At 39.9% G+C, this 19,552-nt stretch overlaps 1 protein-coding gene across 1 annotated transcript in view; it reads right to left on the bottom strand.

Moving 5' to 3' along the window:
- The window catches only part of FBN2 (fibrillin 2), a 298,207-nt gene that overhangs the window by 16,097 nt on the left and 262,558 nt on the right, over positions 1-19,552 (bottom strand). Inside the window, exons 52-58 of the mRNA XM_077462139.1 lie at positions 18,127-18,252; positions 10,749-10,868; positions 8,467-8,589; positions 8,223-8,354; positions 5,540-5,665; positions 1,912-2,118; positions 1,276-1,401 (exon numbers count right to left, since the gene is read on the bottom strand). Coding sequence (XP_077318265.1) covers positions 1,276-1,401; positions 1,912-2,118; positions 5,540-5,665; positions 8,223-8,354; positions 8,467-8,589; positions 10,749-10,868; positions 18,127-18,252 — 960 coding nt within the window. The remainder of the gene's footprint in view (positions 1-1,275; positions 1,402-1,911; positions 2,119-5,539; positions 5,666-8,222; positions 8,355-8,466; positions 8,590-10,748; positions 10,869-18,126; positions 18,253-19,552) is intronic.

Below are 19,552 nucleotides of genomic sequence, written 5' to 3'. Positions count from 1 at the left end.
CATTGATTACAATTATTTTAAATACCACTAAGGAACAAATATATGTATTTCACACAAACTAGTTTTTCTGTGTTCTTTTACTTTAATTTTCAAGCCTTTTATTTTTTATATAGTCTGTGTTCACAACTTATATCTGTGACTGGCTGTCATTAAATACATCATATTGTTGTTTCATAAAGTAAACTGTATAGGAAAAAGACCTGTATCCTGGACCTTTTTTTTTTTTACAAACATCCTGTTGTTTTAGCAGTCATACTTAGTACAGATCCACAGACACCTCTGCTACTGATACCAAGGTTTTTCAGAACTCAACCCTTCCAATGCAAGCAGTTAATCTCTAAATTTCAGCAGCATTGAGTCTCAGCTCAGGGTAAAAATTTCCAGTTTGGGCCCCATGAAATCAGTCAAAATATATCTCCACCTTAAAGCTAGGACACCATGATTTTGATATTGGTAGATATATGATTAGTGGGCAGGGAAAAGAAGCACCAGGCAGACATAGTGTAGCACAGTTTAATAAGGGTTAAAATTGTAACATATATTATGTATGCACTCACAAGTGGGTAGGAGTAGGATGACACATGGCAAAGAGGGAAGGTCCGAGTATGAGCCTGGTATAAAGTCTCTATACGTAGCGATATATGAAAGAGCTGTGAAGGAAGAGCGGGATGAGCCAGAGAACCGGCACAGGAGAGTCGGCATCAGACTGCCCTCTAAAGTTGGGGTGAGTCATCCAGTATGTGGGTACCTTCCAGGGTGTATGTCTCCAGCTGGAGTGTTGCACAAGAGCTGTCGCCACCGTCCATTGTGGAGACCAATAGGGAACAAGTTTTCAGAGGCTAGCCACAGCTCCTTTATCAGAGGCTGATGAAGGAGGCCTCTGTGTGGCCATTAACATTTGACAGAAGTCCATCTAATATTCCAATTCTATTGACCGGCTGGTTGGAAACATTTTCTTGATCAGTGGCACTGGTCTGTGTATTCTGACAGTAGAGAGTACCCACTGTCAGAATACAATTCCTCAGTGGGAGGGATTCCTCTATCCACCTTGATTGTGTGGATGGAGGAATCTGTTTTTTTTTTCCGTTCAGCCTGCTAGCTCAACAAAAATTGAATGATTTGTTCTTAGCCTCAATGCTGATGGGAGAAAAAAAAAGTTGCTACACTGACAAGATAAGGAGCAGGGGTTCAGCTTTAAAAATACATTAATAATAATATGTTTTATTTTTTTCATGACATGATAACTCAGAATAGTAATGTAAAAATAAGTCTTACCAACACAGGATGTACCCCCAATGTCGGTTGTGTAGCCATGATTACAAAAGCATTTATAAGACCCAATATTATTGACACATTGTCCATTCTGACAAAGGTTGGGCATCACTTTACATTCATCTATGTCTGTGTAAAAGAAGACAAAACAGGATTTAACAGGTTGACACACATTGCAACTTTCATCATATCAAATGTAGGTGCTGTTAAATTAATTACTAACTCTGAGGGGCTTTTCAGCCAGACTAAATGTGAAATAATTTTTTCTTAATTTACCTAACTGTTTGTAGCAGCAAAAGAACGTGTACTTTTTGTCAAGAATACACCAAGTCTGCAGGAGTAGCAGTTGCAAAGTCCTTTGTAGTTAAAAAAAAATCTGAAGTTTCTTTTGACAATATTTTGACAGTATTGTCTCTTAATACACACTCATTCTTAACTTTCATAAATGTCTGTTATTAGTTTAACCCTCCTTACTTTTTTAAATTTTGTTTAGTAAAGTGGGATAGGCAGGCAACAACATTCAACAATACTGTAAATTATCTTTCACTTTTGACTCCTGTTATCATTTCATCAGACTGTGCTGAACCAATAATACAGCTCTTATAACATTTCCTAATATACATACAAATATATACCCACCCCTGCCATCAGTTGTGTATCCTGGTCCATGTGGGCAGAGCTTCTTATACTGAGTTGTTCCTGGCAGTGGGCAAATCTCACACTGGTTGCCCCAACCTCTGCCTGCATTGCAGCAACATTCGGACTTAGTGACATGGTTTTGACTGCTGGATGACATCTGACACATGGTTTGCAGAACTTCAGAGAAACAGAATCCCTGGCGGGTATCTGTGGCATTAAGACATGAAGGAATTATATTGTGTAAATTTCAATATTTTCACCACATTCTCTCATGCACCATAATGCTTATCACAATGTTTGATCATTCACATTGGCATTTGTAAGATTCCCTGCCACACCAGCAGGCGCATGGCTGAGGAAATTTGTAGTAGAAGTGGGTGCAGCCTGATGGGAAGTGAGAGACCAGGGAGATCTATAGCGTCCCTTCAGTCCAATAGTGGCTTTTGAAACCACCCAGAGCCGTGGACTGTCAATGACTCAGTGACTGTTTTTCCCAAACATGGGCAGTTCCATGTTTGGGTAATGACATCACCACTATCTCCAGCACATTTACATTTATCTTATAACCAGGGAATCCCCTGGCTGACAGCTGAATGGGGCCAGAGATACAGCATTCCCTGGGGGGCTGTCAAATAAATAACAGCAGCTTCCATGCATAGACATGTCCCACTCTAAGTAATGACATACCTCTGTATGCCAGCTCAGAACTGGTCCTAATTACTGCCAGCTTCCTAATCTGCCCACTGGCAGTCATGCTTTAAGAATATGTCTTTGCTGCAGCAACAGATTTTTAAAGTGCCAGTAGTTATGACTAATTCAATTTGTCACCCATGTTGGTAATGATAAAACTGGTGCAAAGGCTTGCCTGAATTAGGAGCTGGTGATTTGAAAGGTACCTACAACCACAATAGTGTCCTTAACACTTCATAGATTTCCCCCAACCTGTGCTTTCAACGTCAGTATTATAGCAGTAGAAAAAGAAGTGCATGCAGCAATGAAAAATAATGATCATGCCTTTTGCATAAAAATGAAAATCAAGTTGTGAACTAGAAAGGAATAGAATAGATTTCAGTCTATATTCTCTGCATTGTAGAAAAGTTAAGGTGCCATCTGTCAGTGCCCACAGTGCCACCTATCAGTGCCCACAATCAGTGCCTGAAGAACAGTGCTGCACATCAGTGCCACCTATCAGTGCCCATCAGTGTCACCTAGCAGTGCCCATCAGTGCCACCTATCAGTACCCATCAGTGCCATCTATCAGTGGTACCTATCAGTGCCCATCTGTGCCACCCATCCGTGCCACCCATCAGGGCCCATCTGTGCCATCCTATCAGTGGCCATCAGTGCCACCTTATCTGTGCCCATCAGTACCGACTTATCTGTCCCCATTAGTGCCACCTTATCTCTGTCTATCAGTGCCGCCTTAACTGTCCCTATTAGTGCCCATCAGTGCAGCCTATCAGTGCCCACCGGTGCCGCCCACCAGTGCCACCTCATCAGCGCATATCAATGAAGCAGAAAAATTACCTGTTTGCAAAATTTTATAACAAACTATTAAACATGATTTTTTTTTTTCAAAATTCTCAATTTGTTTGGTTTGTTTAGCAAAAAATAAAAGCCCCAGATGTGATTATACTAATACAAGAAAGCTCTATTTGTGGGAAAAAAATGATAAACATTTCATTTGGGTACAGTGTTGTATGACCATGCAGTTGTCATTCAAAGTGCGACAGCGCTGAAAGCTGAAAACTGGTCTGGACAGGAGGGGGGTTTAAGTGCCCAGTAAGCAAGTGGTTAATAGGATAATAATGAAGCTGCTTTGCTGGTGATACTAATGGAGTTATTGCAAACAAATTTTCAAAGGCTGTTTTTTTCTAGTGATATCAAGAATAATATATATATATTTTTTAATGTTACCACAACACCATTATCCTGTAGTTTTTAAGATCAAAGATACAACCATGTTGGTGTCCCTTGTCAATTTTACATTGCATTTTTTTAAAATGTAACTGCCTACTCCCAACCTGTCATTTGAAGTAAAACACATAGCTAAGTATTATTCTCCACAATTTTTTTATAATGCATTAAAAAAAGAAAACAAATAAAATTAGACAATGCTATCTTCCAATAGTACTTAACCAAAAAGTGCATTCTATGCATCAGAAAATATAGAAAATATACCAAATCAAATCATTATTCAAACAAAAAAATAATGTCAAAGCGATAACTCCAAAGCCAATAGTAAATCTCCTCCAATTCCGAAACATGTCTGGTTGACGAACGGCTGTTCAGAAACAAAATGAAAAGCGCAAATCAACCACTCACAAACTTCTACTAACACAAAATTAGCAGAAGGAGCCCAAAGGGTGGCGCTAAAGAGCTGAAAAGCCATGTAGTATGTCACTATGTTCGTGATTGTTGGCCAACAATTGTGTGCCTTGTGTATGCAAGACAAGTTTGGGCCAACGCCCTTCAGATAAAAGTCCACGGTTTTGTTGGGCAACAATCCGATCTTGTGTATGAGGCTTAAGACTAAGCTGAACGTGGTACAGTAAGTGTGACCTCGTGAATAAGTGGGAAACAGAAATAAAGAAAGAAAAGTTGTTTTCTTGATGTGCTAATTTACTGTTCATTGTCAGGTTTTTAATGCTGTCTTTGTTTGTAGTAATGACAAACTGAAAACAGAAAGTGAAGGGAAAGCCACAATTTTACAGTTGTCAACAGAACAAGAGGTGATGAAATCTTCCACTGGGAACACCTGTTCTGATAACAAGGAAGAGCATTCTCTTTGCTTAACGTGTTATAAACCCAGGATTCTGCATTCACTATATCTGGTCTCCCACAGTACACAGAAAATGGAAATGCAATTATTTCAGTAAACATAAACTTCTAAATACCTTTTATTATTAGCAACATATAGCAGTCTTGTGACTTCTATCAGTGTCTGGCCGAGCACTGGTTAAAATTTGTAGGAGTATTCATTCTCCTCTGACTGTCCTTTGAGGCTGCATGACCCCTGACCCTCTGTCTGGACAGTGTTGGTTGGCCCTGTGCTGAGCCCATGCACTCTCCCAAAAAAAGAAAAAAATGCTCTAGCAATACACATTCTCCCACCCCTCCACAAGCTTTCCCTATGTAAGGCAGCAGCAGCTGTATGGTAAAGGATGAAGCTCAGACAACAGATAGGCCATAGGATCCTATGGGTGACATCACAGCTCCAGGTTTTCCCAGCCATTTTCTTGTGTTCTTTCCCCTGCAGCCACCGCTGGCTGACACAAATAAGTATATACATCTTTCTTACACAGGTTTTTCAGATATGGGTGGAAGGGAGCATTCTTAAGACTAGTGAGGTTTAGTATGGAATTCTATTTCAAGGGAGATTGTATCTAACACCCTGCTGCATCTCAAGGACAGAAAGTAAAGAGAAATCTCCCTGTTTTGACACTCTTTTCAACTCTTTGTGAAACAAAAAAGAAAAAAATTGGCTATACATTGACTTTAATATCTATATGTATTTACTAAATAAGTCATATCAATGACTTGCTGTGAATGGTTAATTTCATATCATTTTTCATAATCCTAAATTTCTCATGCACGAATATAAGACCATTTTTTTCTGATTACTCACCAAGACATTCAGTTCCAGTGACAGATGTCTGAAACCCTTCATTACAGTCACAGCGGTAGCTTCCAATATTGTTGACACAGCGACCATTCTCACAGATACCAGGCTTGCTGCGACATTCATTTTCATCTGTACCAAACCAATGGGAAATTGCAAAAGACGGATAAAAGTGGCTGTGTTACCACAGGAACCACAAAAGCTTGTGTACATTTGGTTAAGTCTCTAAACCACTGTGTGTGTAGTCTCATATTATAAGTTATTGCATAAGTGGTTGAGGTCATCCATGGTTTTCCCAAATTTTTTTTCCTCTCGAAAAACAAGTGGGCAGATGATGCCTAAAACTATGAAGACCTTAAAACAATATTTATACAACAAATGGGTTTTAAATGTAGAAGAGAAAGATCTCTTCTTTTTCATCTATGTTAATGATCAGTTCCTACAAGCAGTGTATGACTAGCTTGATAAGTCTATTAGAAACTGAGATGTATTTACTAGGCCTAATAAATAAGATTAAACTATGTTAAAGCCCATGTGCAGCCAAACATGCAAACATCAGCACAAGGGACATAACTTGCAGGTACATAAACTGCATTGTGACGATGGGTGGTGGGGCTGGGCGTTAAAGTGCTGGCATATTCTTTTAAACCCACAGCACCAGAGGATTTTAACTATACCCGCCCTTTCCGCCCAGCTCCACCATTCATAAAGTAATGCTGTAGCTTCTTTTAACTCTCATTTTGGGGGGCTTGGGTGGAGGAGGATTTCATCAGCACAGGAACACACCCTATCCACTGAAGTTATGTCCCTTGTACTGATTTTTGTGCTTTTAAAGTTTGCTGCACTTTGGCTTTAAATACTTAATTAGAGGATCTTTGGTAATTTTTTTTTAAAAGTCAGCAGCTATGAATACAGTAGCTGCTAAGTTTTAACCTCCTTGGCGGTATGATTTAGTCTGGAATTAGGTGCTGAAGGCGGTACAATTATTTTGCATGGAAATCTGGCGTTTTATTTTGTAGTCCTGTAATTCTTAGAAATAACGCTCTTAAATCTCTTCAAACCAGAGTCTAGCAGACATCCCGGGTATGTTAAAGTTTATAATATAATAAATAATAATAAAATGTATTCAATAATGTAATCAAATCCAAAAACACTGAAAAAGGGACACTTTTTGGTTACTATGGACAATCTCCATATTCCAGGCAGAAAAAAACTGTATTTATAATATAAAAGTGCATGCAGGGCACTGCACAGACCACTAGGGACAAAGGGGTGTGTAATTTTTAATACAGTACTGTAATCTGTAAGATTACAGTGCTGTGTGTGTTTTGTGTCTTTTTACTTTTTTGAATTTGCCACCGTTCTCCGCTCTCGTGCGCCGTAACGTCGCAGGGAACGGAGCTCGGCGGCATTCGGCACTGTGAATCGAGCGAAGGACAGCTCGATCACACAGCGCTGAGGACATCGCTGGATCCAGGGGACAAGGTAAGTAACTCTCCCTGTGTCCTCCCCTGCATCCAGCGGTGCCATCCCGGGTCTGGCTCGGGGTTACCGCTCCTGTTAGTAAAATCCCAACCCGAGCCAGACTTGGGATTACCGCTAGGGAGGCTATTAAAGTGAAAATCCAGTGTTTTTCCAGAGTGGGTTAAATTTTAATAACAGCTGACTTAAAGGAAAAGTATGGCCAAAGATTTTTTAGCCATACTTCTCATATAAATCACAGGAATGCAGTTCCTTCTGCACTCCTGTGATGTGTTTTCACACACTAAAGCCCACTGTCAGCTGATGTCAATCAGCTGGTCCAGACTAGGGAGAAATCCTGACCATATGGTAGGGATACACCCAGACAAGATGCCTCGGCTGGCACTTGGCTCAGCCACTTAGCGAACCACTGAGAGCCAGAGCCAGCCCCTTCTGCCCCCTCCACAGCCCAGCACTCCAAAGAGCACTGGAGGAGAATGCAGAGAGCCGCTGACTGACAGTCATGTCTCTCTGCTCCGAGTGGAGGGAGAGAACTGAGTGTTCAGCAGGGTTTTTGATCAGTCAGTTCTCACTGCAAAGCTGGCAGGGGACAAATGCAACATCGGATCCATGCTGCATCCACCTAGGTAAGTATAATTGTTTTTTGTTTTTTTATCAATAACAAACTTCTTTTAAGGCCTGTGTCAATGGGCTTTTCTTGGTTTCAAGTGGGTCTTGCCTTCCCATGCAAGTCAATAAGAATGCAAAACCCACTTGAAGCAGGTCAAATGCAGGTCAGAAGGACAAAGGTCAAGTTCAGCTGAAGGTCGATTGCACCTGTTAATGAATTCTGAAGGATCTCAAGCTGATGTCAAATTGATGCCATGGACACAAGCCCAAAGCCTGTCAACACAGGCCCTAAGATAATTGCTTGGACCCAAACATTTTTCAAGATACTAACAGCAATTGGATGCCTGAAAGACATCTGGTCAGACATTGTGCTTCTGAAATGTATTTATATGCTTGACAACATTCATTACAGGTAATTTGTACAATGTACATGGTTCTTGATACACACTTCATGTTTCTTTATACAGAAAAAACTTGGTATCTGTTTAAATAACATAAACATCTGTGGCCTTCTACAGTGTGACAATACACATCAGGACCAGCATTCCATAGCATAAACTGTACTAATAAAACAAATCATTTTAATCTGTAACCTCACCAATGCATCCTTCTCCATCTGGTCGCCTCGTCATTCCAGGAGGGCAAACACACATAAATGTCCCGATCAGGTTTTTACAAAGCATTCCTCTGGATTCACAGTCATGGTAACCCTCTAAGCACTCATCTAGGTCTGTTACATTGTAAATAGATGTGTTAACAAGATGGAAACTAATGCTTTATACTGAATTGTATATTTTCAGCAAATAAAACATAAATAAACATTTTTCAATTATTTTTTTTACCTTTACACATCTTTTGATCTTCTCTAAGAACGTAGCCCACAGGACATGTACATTCATAGGAACCATAGGTGTTAATACATCTGAATGCACATATCAGTGGGTTTAGGGCACATTCATTGATATCTAAGGAAAAAACAAAGTCACCTTATTTATATCCAATAATAGAATATGATATAGACTAATAATATACATATATAAGAATATACTACACAATAATATATAAGAAGACAAACAACTAAAGAAATTAATTATGGGACGGTTATCTAAAATTATATCATAAAAGTATACAATTGATATCTTTACTTGACTGCATGGTAATGTTAGTGTTTTGTTTTATAATACAATTTTAAATTATACACAGTTATAAAATGCTGATATATTTACATTCAGTATTCCATACCTCACACACACACACACACACACCAGTTAATATTGTAAACGGATGGCAATCTTTTATATGTTTTCTTTATAGCCCTTATTAAGGGAGACCCTTTGAACTCTTGAAAACATGTTTGATTTGTATAATACTAGACTCTAAATTAATAAAATTTAATTAAATCTAAGTCCTAATTGAGTAAAGAGCCAACCATTGCCAATTACGTCTGAGAGAGCTTTCTAAAGCGGACCATAGATGGGTAGAATTTTTAATGAAAATTGTTAAGAAAAGAATGTTCTAAGAAAGACTGTTCATCTTCAATAATTAGTGGGTCAAATCAACCTTAATTTTCGACTGTAGTGAAAAGAGATTTGAAGGCGCAGGATGGAAAAATTTTCATTTCAAATCAAAGTTGAAGGCAAACAAAATCAATGAACAACATTTGAATGTTCTGAGAATATCTCTAATGCCGCGTACACACGACCGGACTTTCCGGCAGACTAGGTGCGACGGAATCAGTCCGTCGGACAATCCGATCGTGTGTGGGCTAATCCGATCATTTTTCGTAAAAAATAAATCCGACAGACCTAGAAATAGAACATGTTTCAAATCTATCCGACGGACTCTATTCCTATTAGGAAAACCGTTCATCTGTATGTTGATCCGACGGACTAAATACAACGCAAGGGAAGCTATTGGCTACTGGCTATTGAACTTCCTTTTTTAGTCCTGTCTTACATCATCGCTACTTTAACCACTTTAGCCCTGGAAGGTTTTACCCCCTTAATGACCAGGACATTTTTTGCGATGCAGCACTGTGTTACTTTAATTGACAATTGCGCGGGCATGCGACACTGTACCCAAATAAAATTGATGTTCTTTTTTTCTCACAAATAGAGCTTTCTTTCAGTGGTATTTGATAAGCTCTGCGTTTTTATTTTTTTGCGCTGTAAACAAAAAAAGACCGACAATTTTGAACAAAAACAATATTTTTTACTTTCTGCTATAGTACATATCCAATAAAAAAAAAAAATCTAATTTCTTCATCAAGTTAGGCCAATATGTATTCTGCTACGTATTTTTGGTAAAAAAAAAAACCCAATGAATGTATATTGATTGGTTGGCACAAAAGTTATAGCGTCTACAAATGATGGGATATTTTTATAGATTTTTTTTAATTTATTTTTTTACTAGTAATGGCAGAGATTAGAGATTTTTAGCGGGACTGCAAAATTGTGGTGGACAAATCAGACACCTAACTGACATTTTTGACACTTTTTGGGGGCCAGTGACACTAGTACAGTGATCAGTGCTAAAAATATGCACTGTTACTGTACTAATGACACTGGCAGGGAAGGTGTTAACATCAGGGGCAATCAAAGGGTTAAATGTGTCCCTAGGGAGTGCTTTATAACTGTGGAGGGGAGTTTCTCTGACTGGGTGAAGACAGAGATCTGTGTTCTTGCTTAGCATGAACACATTATCTCCATCTTCTTCCCTGTCAGAACAGAAATCTGCCTCTCCCAGGAATGATTGCCGGCGGCCTGCGGACATTGGGTGTACGGGCTCACTGATTGGCATCTCCTGTGTTCTTATCAATGCACGACCGTCCCTCCCAGTGGCTATTGCACGAAATGACATACAGGTACGTCGTTTTGCGCAATAGACCAGACCTGTCACAGTACATCTGCAGTAGGCATTCAGCAAGTGGTTAAAGATTATCATGTATTCTTTAGTTTCAGCCATATACTAGCAGATTTTTTTTTACAGTGCATTTCACTGGTTCACTGCATTTAGAAATCTTGTAACACAAATATATACTGTAGGTATGGATCTGCACATATGTTAGTTACACACATTATATTATAGTTTAGTCAAAAAGAAGGTTGGGAGAGCAAGGACTTACCTTCACAATTCATCATTGGTCCAGGCTCAAAGCCTTCATCACAGGAGCATTCAAATGTACCAATGACATTAGTGCATGTTCCATTGCCACATGGATTACCAATAGAGCATTCATCGGTATCTGAAATATCATAAATACTCCTGTTAACTAAATATGAAATTTCCAAACAGCAAGAATGGAATTTTTGGACCCTTAATAAGAAGGAAGTCCAGTGGTTATGAAAACAATTTTAGAAGCCAAAATAGTAACTCAAGTCAATGCAAACTTAACACCCTTCCTCTTAGATCTTAAGCTCTAATGAACAGGGCCCTCTGATTACTACTGTATTCAATTGTACTGTAACTGTACTGTCTGTGTTTATGTTGTAAAGCGCAATGTAAACTGTTGTATATAAATACAGTATAATAACACAATGAAGAGTAAAAACTATCCAACAGGCAGACAAACATCACTTTAAAGTTGGACATTCAATCTGATTTTACAATCTCTTTACAACCTCCTTTAGATTTACCAAAACTTTGCAAATGGAGGACATGCCTAAACAGTTTTATTTCAATTTGTATCAATGCAGATAGGCCCGTGAACTAATAGTTGATGGTAGATCTAAAGAAGATTGTACAATGGGATTGTATAGGTTATGACCACCTTTAGATGCTCTTGAGTTCAATCATAGGTGCAGCTGACCTACATTTGACCTCATTCTAAGCTGTTTTAGCTTCTATTGCATTTTCATTAATTGATAATAGGGAAAAGCAATTCTGACAAGAACAAAAGCTTAAGTACATAAGCTCTAATGCCCTGTACACACAGTCGGACATTCCGAAGACAAAATCCATCTAATTTTTTCTGACGGATTTTGGCCAAAACTTGTCTTACATACGCACGGTCACGCAAAGTTGACGGAAAATCCGATCATTCTGAACGAGTTGACGGAAAACACATACGACGGGACTATAAAGAGGGCAGAAGCCAATAGCTTTCATCTTGTAATTTATTCTGAGCATGCATGGCATTTTGTCTGTCAGAATTGTCTACACACGATCGGAATTTAAACAATCAGATTTTGTTGTTGTAAAATTTTAGATTCAGCTCTCAAACTTTGTGTGTTGGAAATTCTGACAGAAAAAGTCAGATGGAGCCCTTACGCGATCGGATTTTCCGAAAACACGATCTGATCACACTTTTTCCATCGGAAAGTCCGACCGTGTGTACAGGGCATGATGTGATGTTGTTTGTTCACATTAGGGATGAGCCGAACACCCCCCTGTTCGGTTCGCACCAGAACCTGCGAACAGACCTAAACTTCGTGTGAACTTTAGAACCCTATTAAAGTCTATGGGACTCGAACGTTCACAATCTAAAGTGCTCATTTTAAAGGGTAATATGCAAGTTACTGTCCTAAAAAGTGTTTGGGGACCTGGGTCCTGCCCCAGGGGACATGGATCAATGCAAAAAAAAGTTTTAAAAACGGCCGTTTTTTCAGGAGCAGTGATTTTAATAATGATTAAAGTGAAACAATAAAAGTCTAATATTCCTTTAAATTTCGTAGCCTGGGGGTATCTATAGTATGCCTGTGAAGGGGCACATGTTTCTGGTGCTTAGAACTGTCCCTGCACAAAGTGTAATTTGTGCAGGAAAAAAAGGTCTTTTAAAATCACTTGCAGCTATATTGTCGGGTCCCGTAATACAGAGAACACTCACGGAGTGCTCTCTGTATTAGCCGACAATTCATTCATTCATTGATAAAAAAAAAAAAAGCGTGGGGGTTCCCCTAAATTCAATTACCAGGCCCTTCAGAGCTGACATGGATAGTAAGGGGAACCCCGTCTCAAATTTAAAAAAAATTGACGTGGGGTCCCCCTAAATATCCATACCAGACCATTCAGGTCTGATATGGATATTAAGGGGAACCCCGCATCAAATTAAAAAAAAATTGACGTCCCCCTAAAAATCCATATCAGACCCTTTATCCGAGCACGCAACCTGGCAGGCCGCAGGAAAAGAGGGGGGGACGAGAGAGCGGCCCCCCCTCCCACCTGAACCGCACCAGGCCACATACCCTCAACATTGGGAGGATGCTTTGGGGGTCTGTGACCCCTCAAAGCACCTTGTCCCCATGTTGATGAGGACAAGGGCCTCATCCTCACAACCCTGGCCGGTGGTTGTGAGGGTCTGCGGGCGGGGGGCTTATCAGAATCTGGAAGCCCCCTTTAACAAGGGGACCCCCAGATCCCAGCCCCCCCTGTTTGAAATGGTAAGGGGGTACAAAAGTACCCCTACCATTTCACAAAGAAAGTGTAAAAATGGTTAAATAAGACAAACACACTTTTGAAAAATTCCTTTATTAAAAAAAAAGAAAATAAAAAAAAGATTCCAGCGGTGCTAATCCACTCTTGCTATCCAGCAACGAACCTCCGGGGTCCAGCGATGGATGATCATATCCAGCGATGGGGGATCTCTCAGTCCAGCGCTGTCCATACATCCATCTTCTGTCTCCACTGCGGAGACACTGCAGAGATCCCAGCGCTGACGTTTCTTATATTAGGAGGGTGGGGCCACCCGTCACCTGACCCCGCTCCCTCTGACGCTGGTAAAGGGAGCCAGGGGTTCCCCAGTGACGTATGGGTGACCCCGCCCTCTCTGATGTAACGGAAACCTGCGTTACATCAGAGAGGGCGGGGTCACCCACACGTCACTGGGGAACCCCTGGCTTCCCTCTCCAGCGTCAGAGGGGCGGGGTCAGGTGACGGGTGGCCCCGCCCTCCTAATATAAAAAATGTCAGCGCTGGGATCTCCGCAGTGTCTCTGCAGTGGAGACAGAAGACGGATGTATGGACAGCGCTGGACTGAGAGATCCCCCGTCACTGGATATGATCATCCATCGCTGGACCCCAGAGATTCGTCGCTGGGTAGCAAGAGTGGATTAGCACCGCTGGAATTTTTTTTTATTTTTTTTATTTTTAATAAAGGAATTTTTCAAAAGTGTGTTTGTCTTATTTAACCATTTTTACACTTTCTTTGTGAAATGGTAGGCGTACTTTTGTACCCCCTTACCATTTCAAACAGGTGGGATGGAATTTGGGGGTCCCCTTGTTAAAGGGGGCTTCCAAATTCTGATAAGCCCCCCGCCCGTAGACCCTCACAACCACCGGCCAGGGTTGTGAGGATGAGGCCCTTGTCCTCATCAACATGGGGACAAGGTGCTTTGAGGGGTCACAGACCCCCAAAGCATCCTCCCAATGTTGAGGGCATGTGGCCTGGTACGGTTCAGGAGGGAGGGGGGCCGCTCTCTCGTCCCCCCCCTCTTTTCCACGGCCTGCCAGGTTGCGTGCTCGGATAAAGGGTCTGGTATGTATTTTTAGGGGGACCCCACGTCAATTTTTTTTTTGATTTGATGCGGGGTTCCCCTTAATATCCATATCAGACCTGAAGGGTCTGGTATAAATATTTAGGGGGGCCCCCACGTCAATTTTTTTTTAAATTTGACACGGGGTTCCCCTTAATATCCATGTCAGACCTGAAGGGCCTGGTAATTGAATTTAGGGGAACCCACACGCTTTTTTTTTTTTTTTTTTAATCAATGAATGAATGAATTGTCGGCTAATACAGAGAACACTCATTGAGTGTTGTCTGTATTATGGGGAGCCGACAATATAGGCGCAAGTGATTTTAAAAGACTTTTTTTCCTGCACAAATGACACTTTGTGCAGGGACAGTTCTAAGCACGGGAAACATGCACCCCTTCACAGGCATACTATAGATACCCCCCAGCTACGAAATTTAAAGGAATATTACACTTTTATTGTTTCACTTTAATCATTATTAAAATCACTGCTCCTGAAAAAACGGCCGTTTTTAAAACTTTTTTTTGCATTGATCCATGTCTCCTGGGGCAGGACCCGGGTCCCCAAACACTTTTTAGGACAGTAACTTGCATATTACCCTTTAAAATTAGCACTTTAGATTTCTCCCATAGACTTGTATAGGGTGTTCCGGCTTTTCGAATTTGCTGCGAACAGCCCAAATTGTTCACTGTTCGCTGAACAGACGAACAGGCAATGTTCGAGTCGAACATGAGTTCGACTCAAACTCGAAGCTCATCCCTAGTTCACATATATTTACAAAGTCATCTGGTTTTACACAATGCATTATATATCTAGATGTGCACTATATAGAAAATGACAGGATAATCTTTACAAAATTTGATAAATGACCAAGATCCTAAAAAGTACATGACTTTTGGAACTTTCAGCAGGGGAAATATGCAACACAGGGTAAGATGTTTTTTCATCTAAAAGATAATTACCAGTAAACTTTCTGAACGTACCATTTTCAAAGATTTTGAATTGGGTATTTGTGACGTCTCCTCTTATCTCGAGCCCTAACATTCCCCAGCTGCTACACAAATTTGGGCAAGTCTCTGGTCTCCATGTTCACATGGCAAAATCTACGGCCCTTAATATATCGAACCCTCTGAACCTGGTAGACAGACTTAAAAGCCACTTTCCCTTCTCCTGGAGTTACCCCTCTAAACCGTACTTGAGTATTCACCTTACGGTCTCTATTGATCTTCTCTACAAAAATAACTACCCACCTATGTTCAAGAAACTATCAGTTGACCTTTCCCAATGGTCTTTATATGGGATGTCCTGGGTGGGCAGAGTAAATGCAATCAAGATGGTCCTTTTAGCGCAAATTCTTTATATATTCTGCTCCCTCCCTATTCCCATAACTAACCAACATAAAAAGAAATTACAATAAGCTATCATTCGTTTTATCTGGGGTAAAAAGGGATGCCGCCTCTCTAACACATTACATAGACCCAGACTGAAAGGGGGATTAGGCCTGCCTAACCTCTGGTGGTATTATCAGGTGGCATAGCTGGCCCAAATTTCTAACATCTACTCTAGAGGCCCTAAATCAGACTGGATAGAAAAGGAAAGGCAGGTGGTCCCAAATTATACAATAGATTTTTTGATATGGAGCCCTCCCAAATCACACCCCTGATTCTATCCCCAACCTTGTCTCACTCAGTAGCACTATGTGACTCACTATATACACTGAAGAATATAGCATCTGCTTGGCAGCCACTTGCCCATATCTTCCATAATCCTCAATTCAATTCAATTCACCCCAGGGATGGATATCAAGGCCTTTCAGTGGTGGCTGAACAAAGGGTTGTTCCCAATAGGGCATTTCTTCAACTCTAGTGGAACCCTTAAATGAACCCATTGCATTATTCCGAAAAATTACGCTTTTCCCAAATTCCCCATTTCTTAAACTTAATCTGGACTCATAAACCAAACCCTCTAATGGTCACCTCATATGAGCTCTGGTGTTCAAAAGTCCTGGACAAGAGGGGGAAATCTCTCTGATATACTCAGCCCTGGCTGCTTTGACAGAGAAAGCATCCTACATGCTGAGTTGGGAACAGGATCTCAAGATTGAATGGGACTTGAACACATGGCACTCCTGCTTTTCTAGATTGTTTAAGGGGATTCACAATATCTCCCTGATCAAAGTCAATCTTCAAGTCATGTCTCGCTGGTACCTTGTCCCTACCTGCCTTGCCAAATTTTACCTCCAGTCTTCCTCCCTCTGCTTCAGAGGATGTGGACACCTGGGCACTCTATTCCATACCCTTTGGCAGTGCCCTAGAATATGGGGCTACTGGAACGAAATCTTTAATCTAATCTGCAAAACCACTGTGGTGGCCGCGAACCAAGATCCATCTATTACTCTTCTTAATCAAAGCATCTCCAAATATTCCCAAGCCCTACACTTCTATAAAAAATATCCTGGATCATGTCCTAGGAAAACATCTCCAGTATCATCCTTGACATATTGGAGAAATTTGAACTTATATGGGAACCCTGGGCTCGATATGTAGCAATAACTCTATAACCCCAGCAGGGAGTAGCCTAAACTTGCCCCCCCAGGCATCTGCACCATTAGCTCTCCATGTGGGTTCCCCTCTACCCCTCTACCCCTTCTAATGCTCTTCACCCCTATTTGAAGCTCTTTCCTATTTTTCGCCTGACCTCACTTCCTCTCTTGTACTAGCCAGACCAACTAGCCTTTACAGGCTAATGATCTCATGCCTTTGGTTCCTGAATATGGACCATGATCCCTGGGGCTTGTGGGCTCCGTCCTCAGGTTATAGAGGGTATAGACCCTCAGGACTTGGTCAACAAGACTGTCTACCGACAACATGACTTGCTGGAGAAATCCTACCTAATGCTATGGACCTGCTGTTCTTGCTCGGACGCTAACGTTACAAGTGTCGTGTTCTTATAGTTTACTGATTATCCTTGAGCACCAGGTGGCATTTATCTAGTTTCGTTATCCAATTTCCTTAGATGTTAATAAGCAAGGACCCCTCAAGCTGTACAACCTTATTATAGAGTAACACTTGATCTGATCGATATCTCATAATCCCAATATGAGTCTACCCTGTAGAGGCTATTCATTCTAATTCCTGTTAATGTTGGTCACATCCATATTTCTCTACCGGATAAAATCTGACAAATTCTGGACTATGATAAATAACGCAGCCTGCGTTCTGACTCTGAGGTGAGCACTATTGCTTCCTACCCCAATACACAGTTTGCTCCCATTTGGGGTGTTTGGGAGGGGAGCAATAGCCTCACTTCATGTTCGGGAGTCAGGCCCAAACCAATGTTTGACACACATCTTTTCACAAAAGAGGGATGTACTCACTTTTGTTTCCAGCAATTTAGACATTAATGGCTGAGTGTTGAGTCATTTTGAGGGGACAGCAGATTTACACTGTTATATAAGCTGTACACTCACTACTTTACATTGTAGCAAAGTGTCATTTCTTCAGTGTTGTCAGATGAAAAGATATAATAAAATATTTACAAAAATGTGAGGGGTGTACTCACTTTTTTTGAGATACTGTGTATATATACATATATATATATATATATATATATATATATATATATATATGTATATATATATATATATATATATATATATATATATATATATATATATATATATATATATATATATGTATATATATATATATATATATATATATATATATATATATATATATATGTATATATATATATATATATATATATATATATATATATATATATATATATATATATATGTATATATATATATATATATATATATATATATATATATGTATATATATATATATATATATATATATATATGTATATATATATATATATATATGTATACACTATGTTCAGTTGTCAGTTAAGTAAATGTATGTAATGTTGCCTTACAGGGATAAAAATAAAAGATAAAAAATAATGGCCATACTACATAAAAAACCAAAACAGCAAACAGTATTTTATCAACACAATCTACTTACCTACACAGGTGACCCCAGAGTAGTCCAGATTATAACCCATTGGACACTCACATCGAAAAGATCCATCTGTATTTATACAATGACCGTTTGCACATATTCCTGGATTTTCTAGGCATTCATTGACATCTAAAAAAGACAAAAATGCAAATAATAAGTAAAATGACAGCCAAGATAAATAATATGACACTAATATGTATATATGTTTTTTTTTTTTTACATATGTGTTTCAGTTACTAATAGCAATATATACAACTACCACATAGTTTCATAGTTTCATAGTTTCATAGTTAGTAAGGTTGAATAAAGACACCAGTCCATCCAGTTCAACCTGAGTGTCTACAGTTGTCCCTATCCCTGTACATTACACACTCACATCGGTCCCTACCCTCAAGGAGCCCACAATCCAAGGTCCCCATTCATATACTAGGGCCAATTTTGGACAGAAGCCAATTAACCTACCTGCATGTCTTTGGATTGTAGGAGGAAACCGGAGTACCCGGTGGAAACCCACGCAGGCACAGGGAGAACATGCAAACTCCAGGCAGGTAGAGTCGTGGTTGGGATTCGAACCAGTGACCCTTCTTACTGCTAGGTGAGAGTGCTAACCACTACACCACTGTGCCGCCCACATATACCAATTGTTATCATATAAACTAGCCATTTCCAACCAGGGTTCTGTGGAAACCTAGGGTTTCTCCAGAGGTTGCTTGGGGTTAACTGTGCCTGATTAACCTCCTATGTGTTGATACTTTCATAGGCCTGGGGTCAATGCCACTTGGAAGAGCCATTTGCATGAACCCAATGGTCTGTTAAGCTGTCTCTAAGGGTGGCATTTGGACCATTACTGTGAGGGTAACTTTCTCCCCAATAGTCTTCTATGTAGGCAGTGTTTTTCACACTGCCCACCAATACTATTTTTACAAGGGTTCCTCCAACTGAAAATGGTTGAAAAACATTATAAACATTATGAAGTACTAATTTGTGACCAGAAATGTGTAGATTTGTGTAGATTGTAATATCTATTTACTAAAATGCTTTATACAATTTATTGTGTTCCAGGATCTAAAGCAGGACATATATAACCTGATGTTCAATAACTAGAGCGTTTAGAAGTTAACATGCAATTTTTAACATACATACATTTTTAGTTGTGGATATATTAGGGAGGGTTACAACCCCTTGTAGGTTTTTATTTTGCTGCTGGGTCCTGATGGGGTTATTTACCTTTCCTCCCTATCTTGAAGAAGCAACAAGAAAAGAGGGGACGTTTCTCACTTCCTATTTTAGAGAGTTGTCATAGGAAGATATGTCACAATTTGAGGATTTTGCTTTACTCTACTAATAACTCAGAAATGTTGGACTTCTCCTCCCTTTCTTCTTAAATGACAATTGCAACCAGGCCAAACAAAGAGATTCATTTTCTCAG

The sequence above is a fragment of the Lithobates pipiens genome, unplaced genomic scaffold (assembly GCF_037356315.1).
Source record: "Lithobates pipiens isolate NorthernLeopardFrog02 unplaced genomic scaffold, aLitPip1_a1.2 Scaffold_3, whole genome shotgun sequence".
Lineage (NCBI taxonomy): Eukaryota > Metazoa > Chordata > Amphibia > Anura > Ranidae > Lithobates > Lithobates pipiens.
This window is presented reverse-complemented; position numbering and strand designations above follow the sequence as displayed.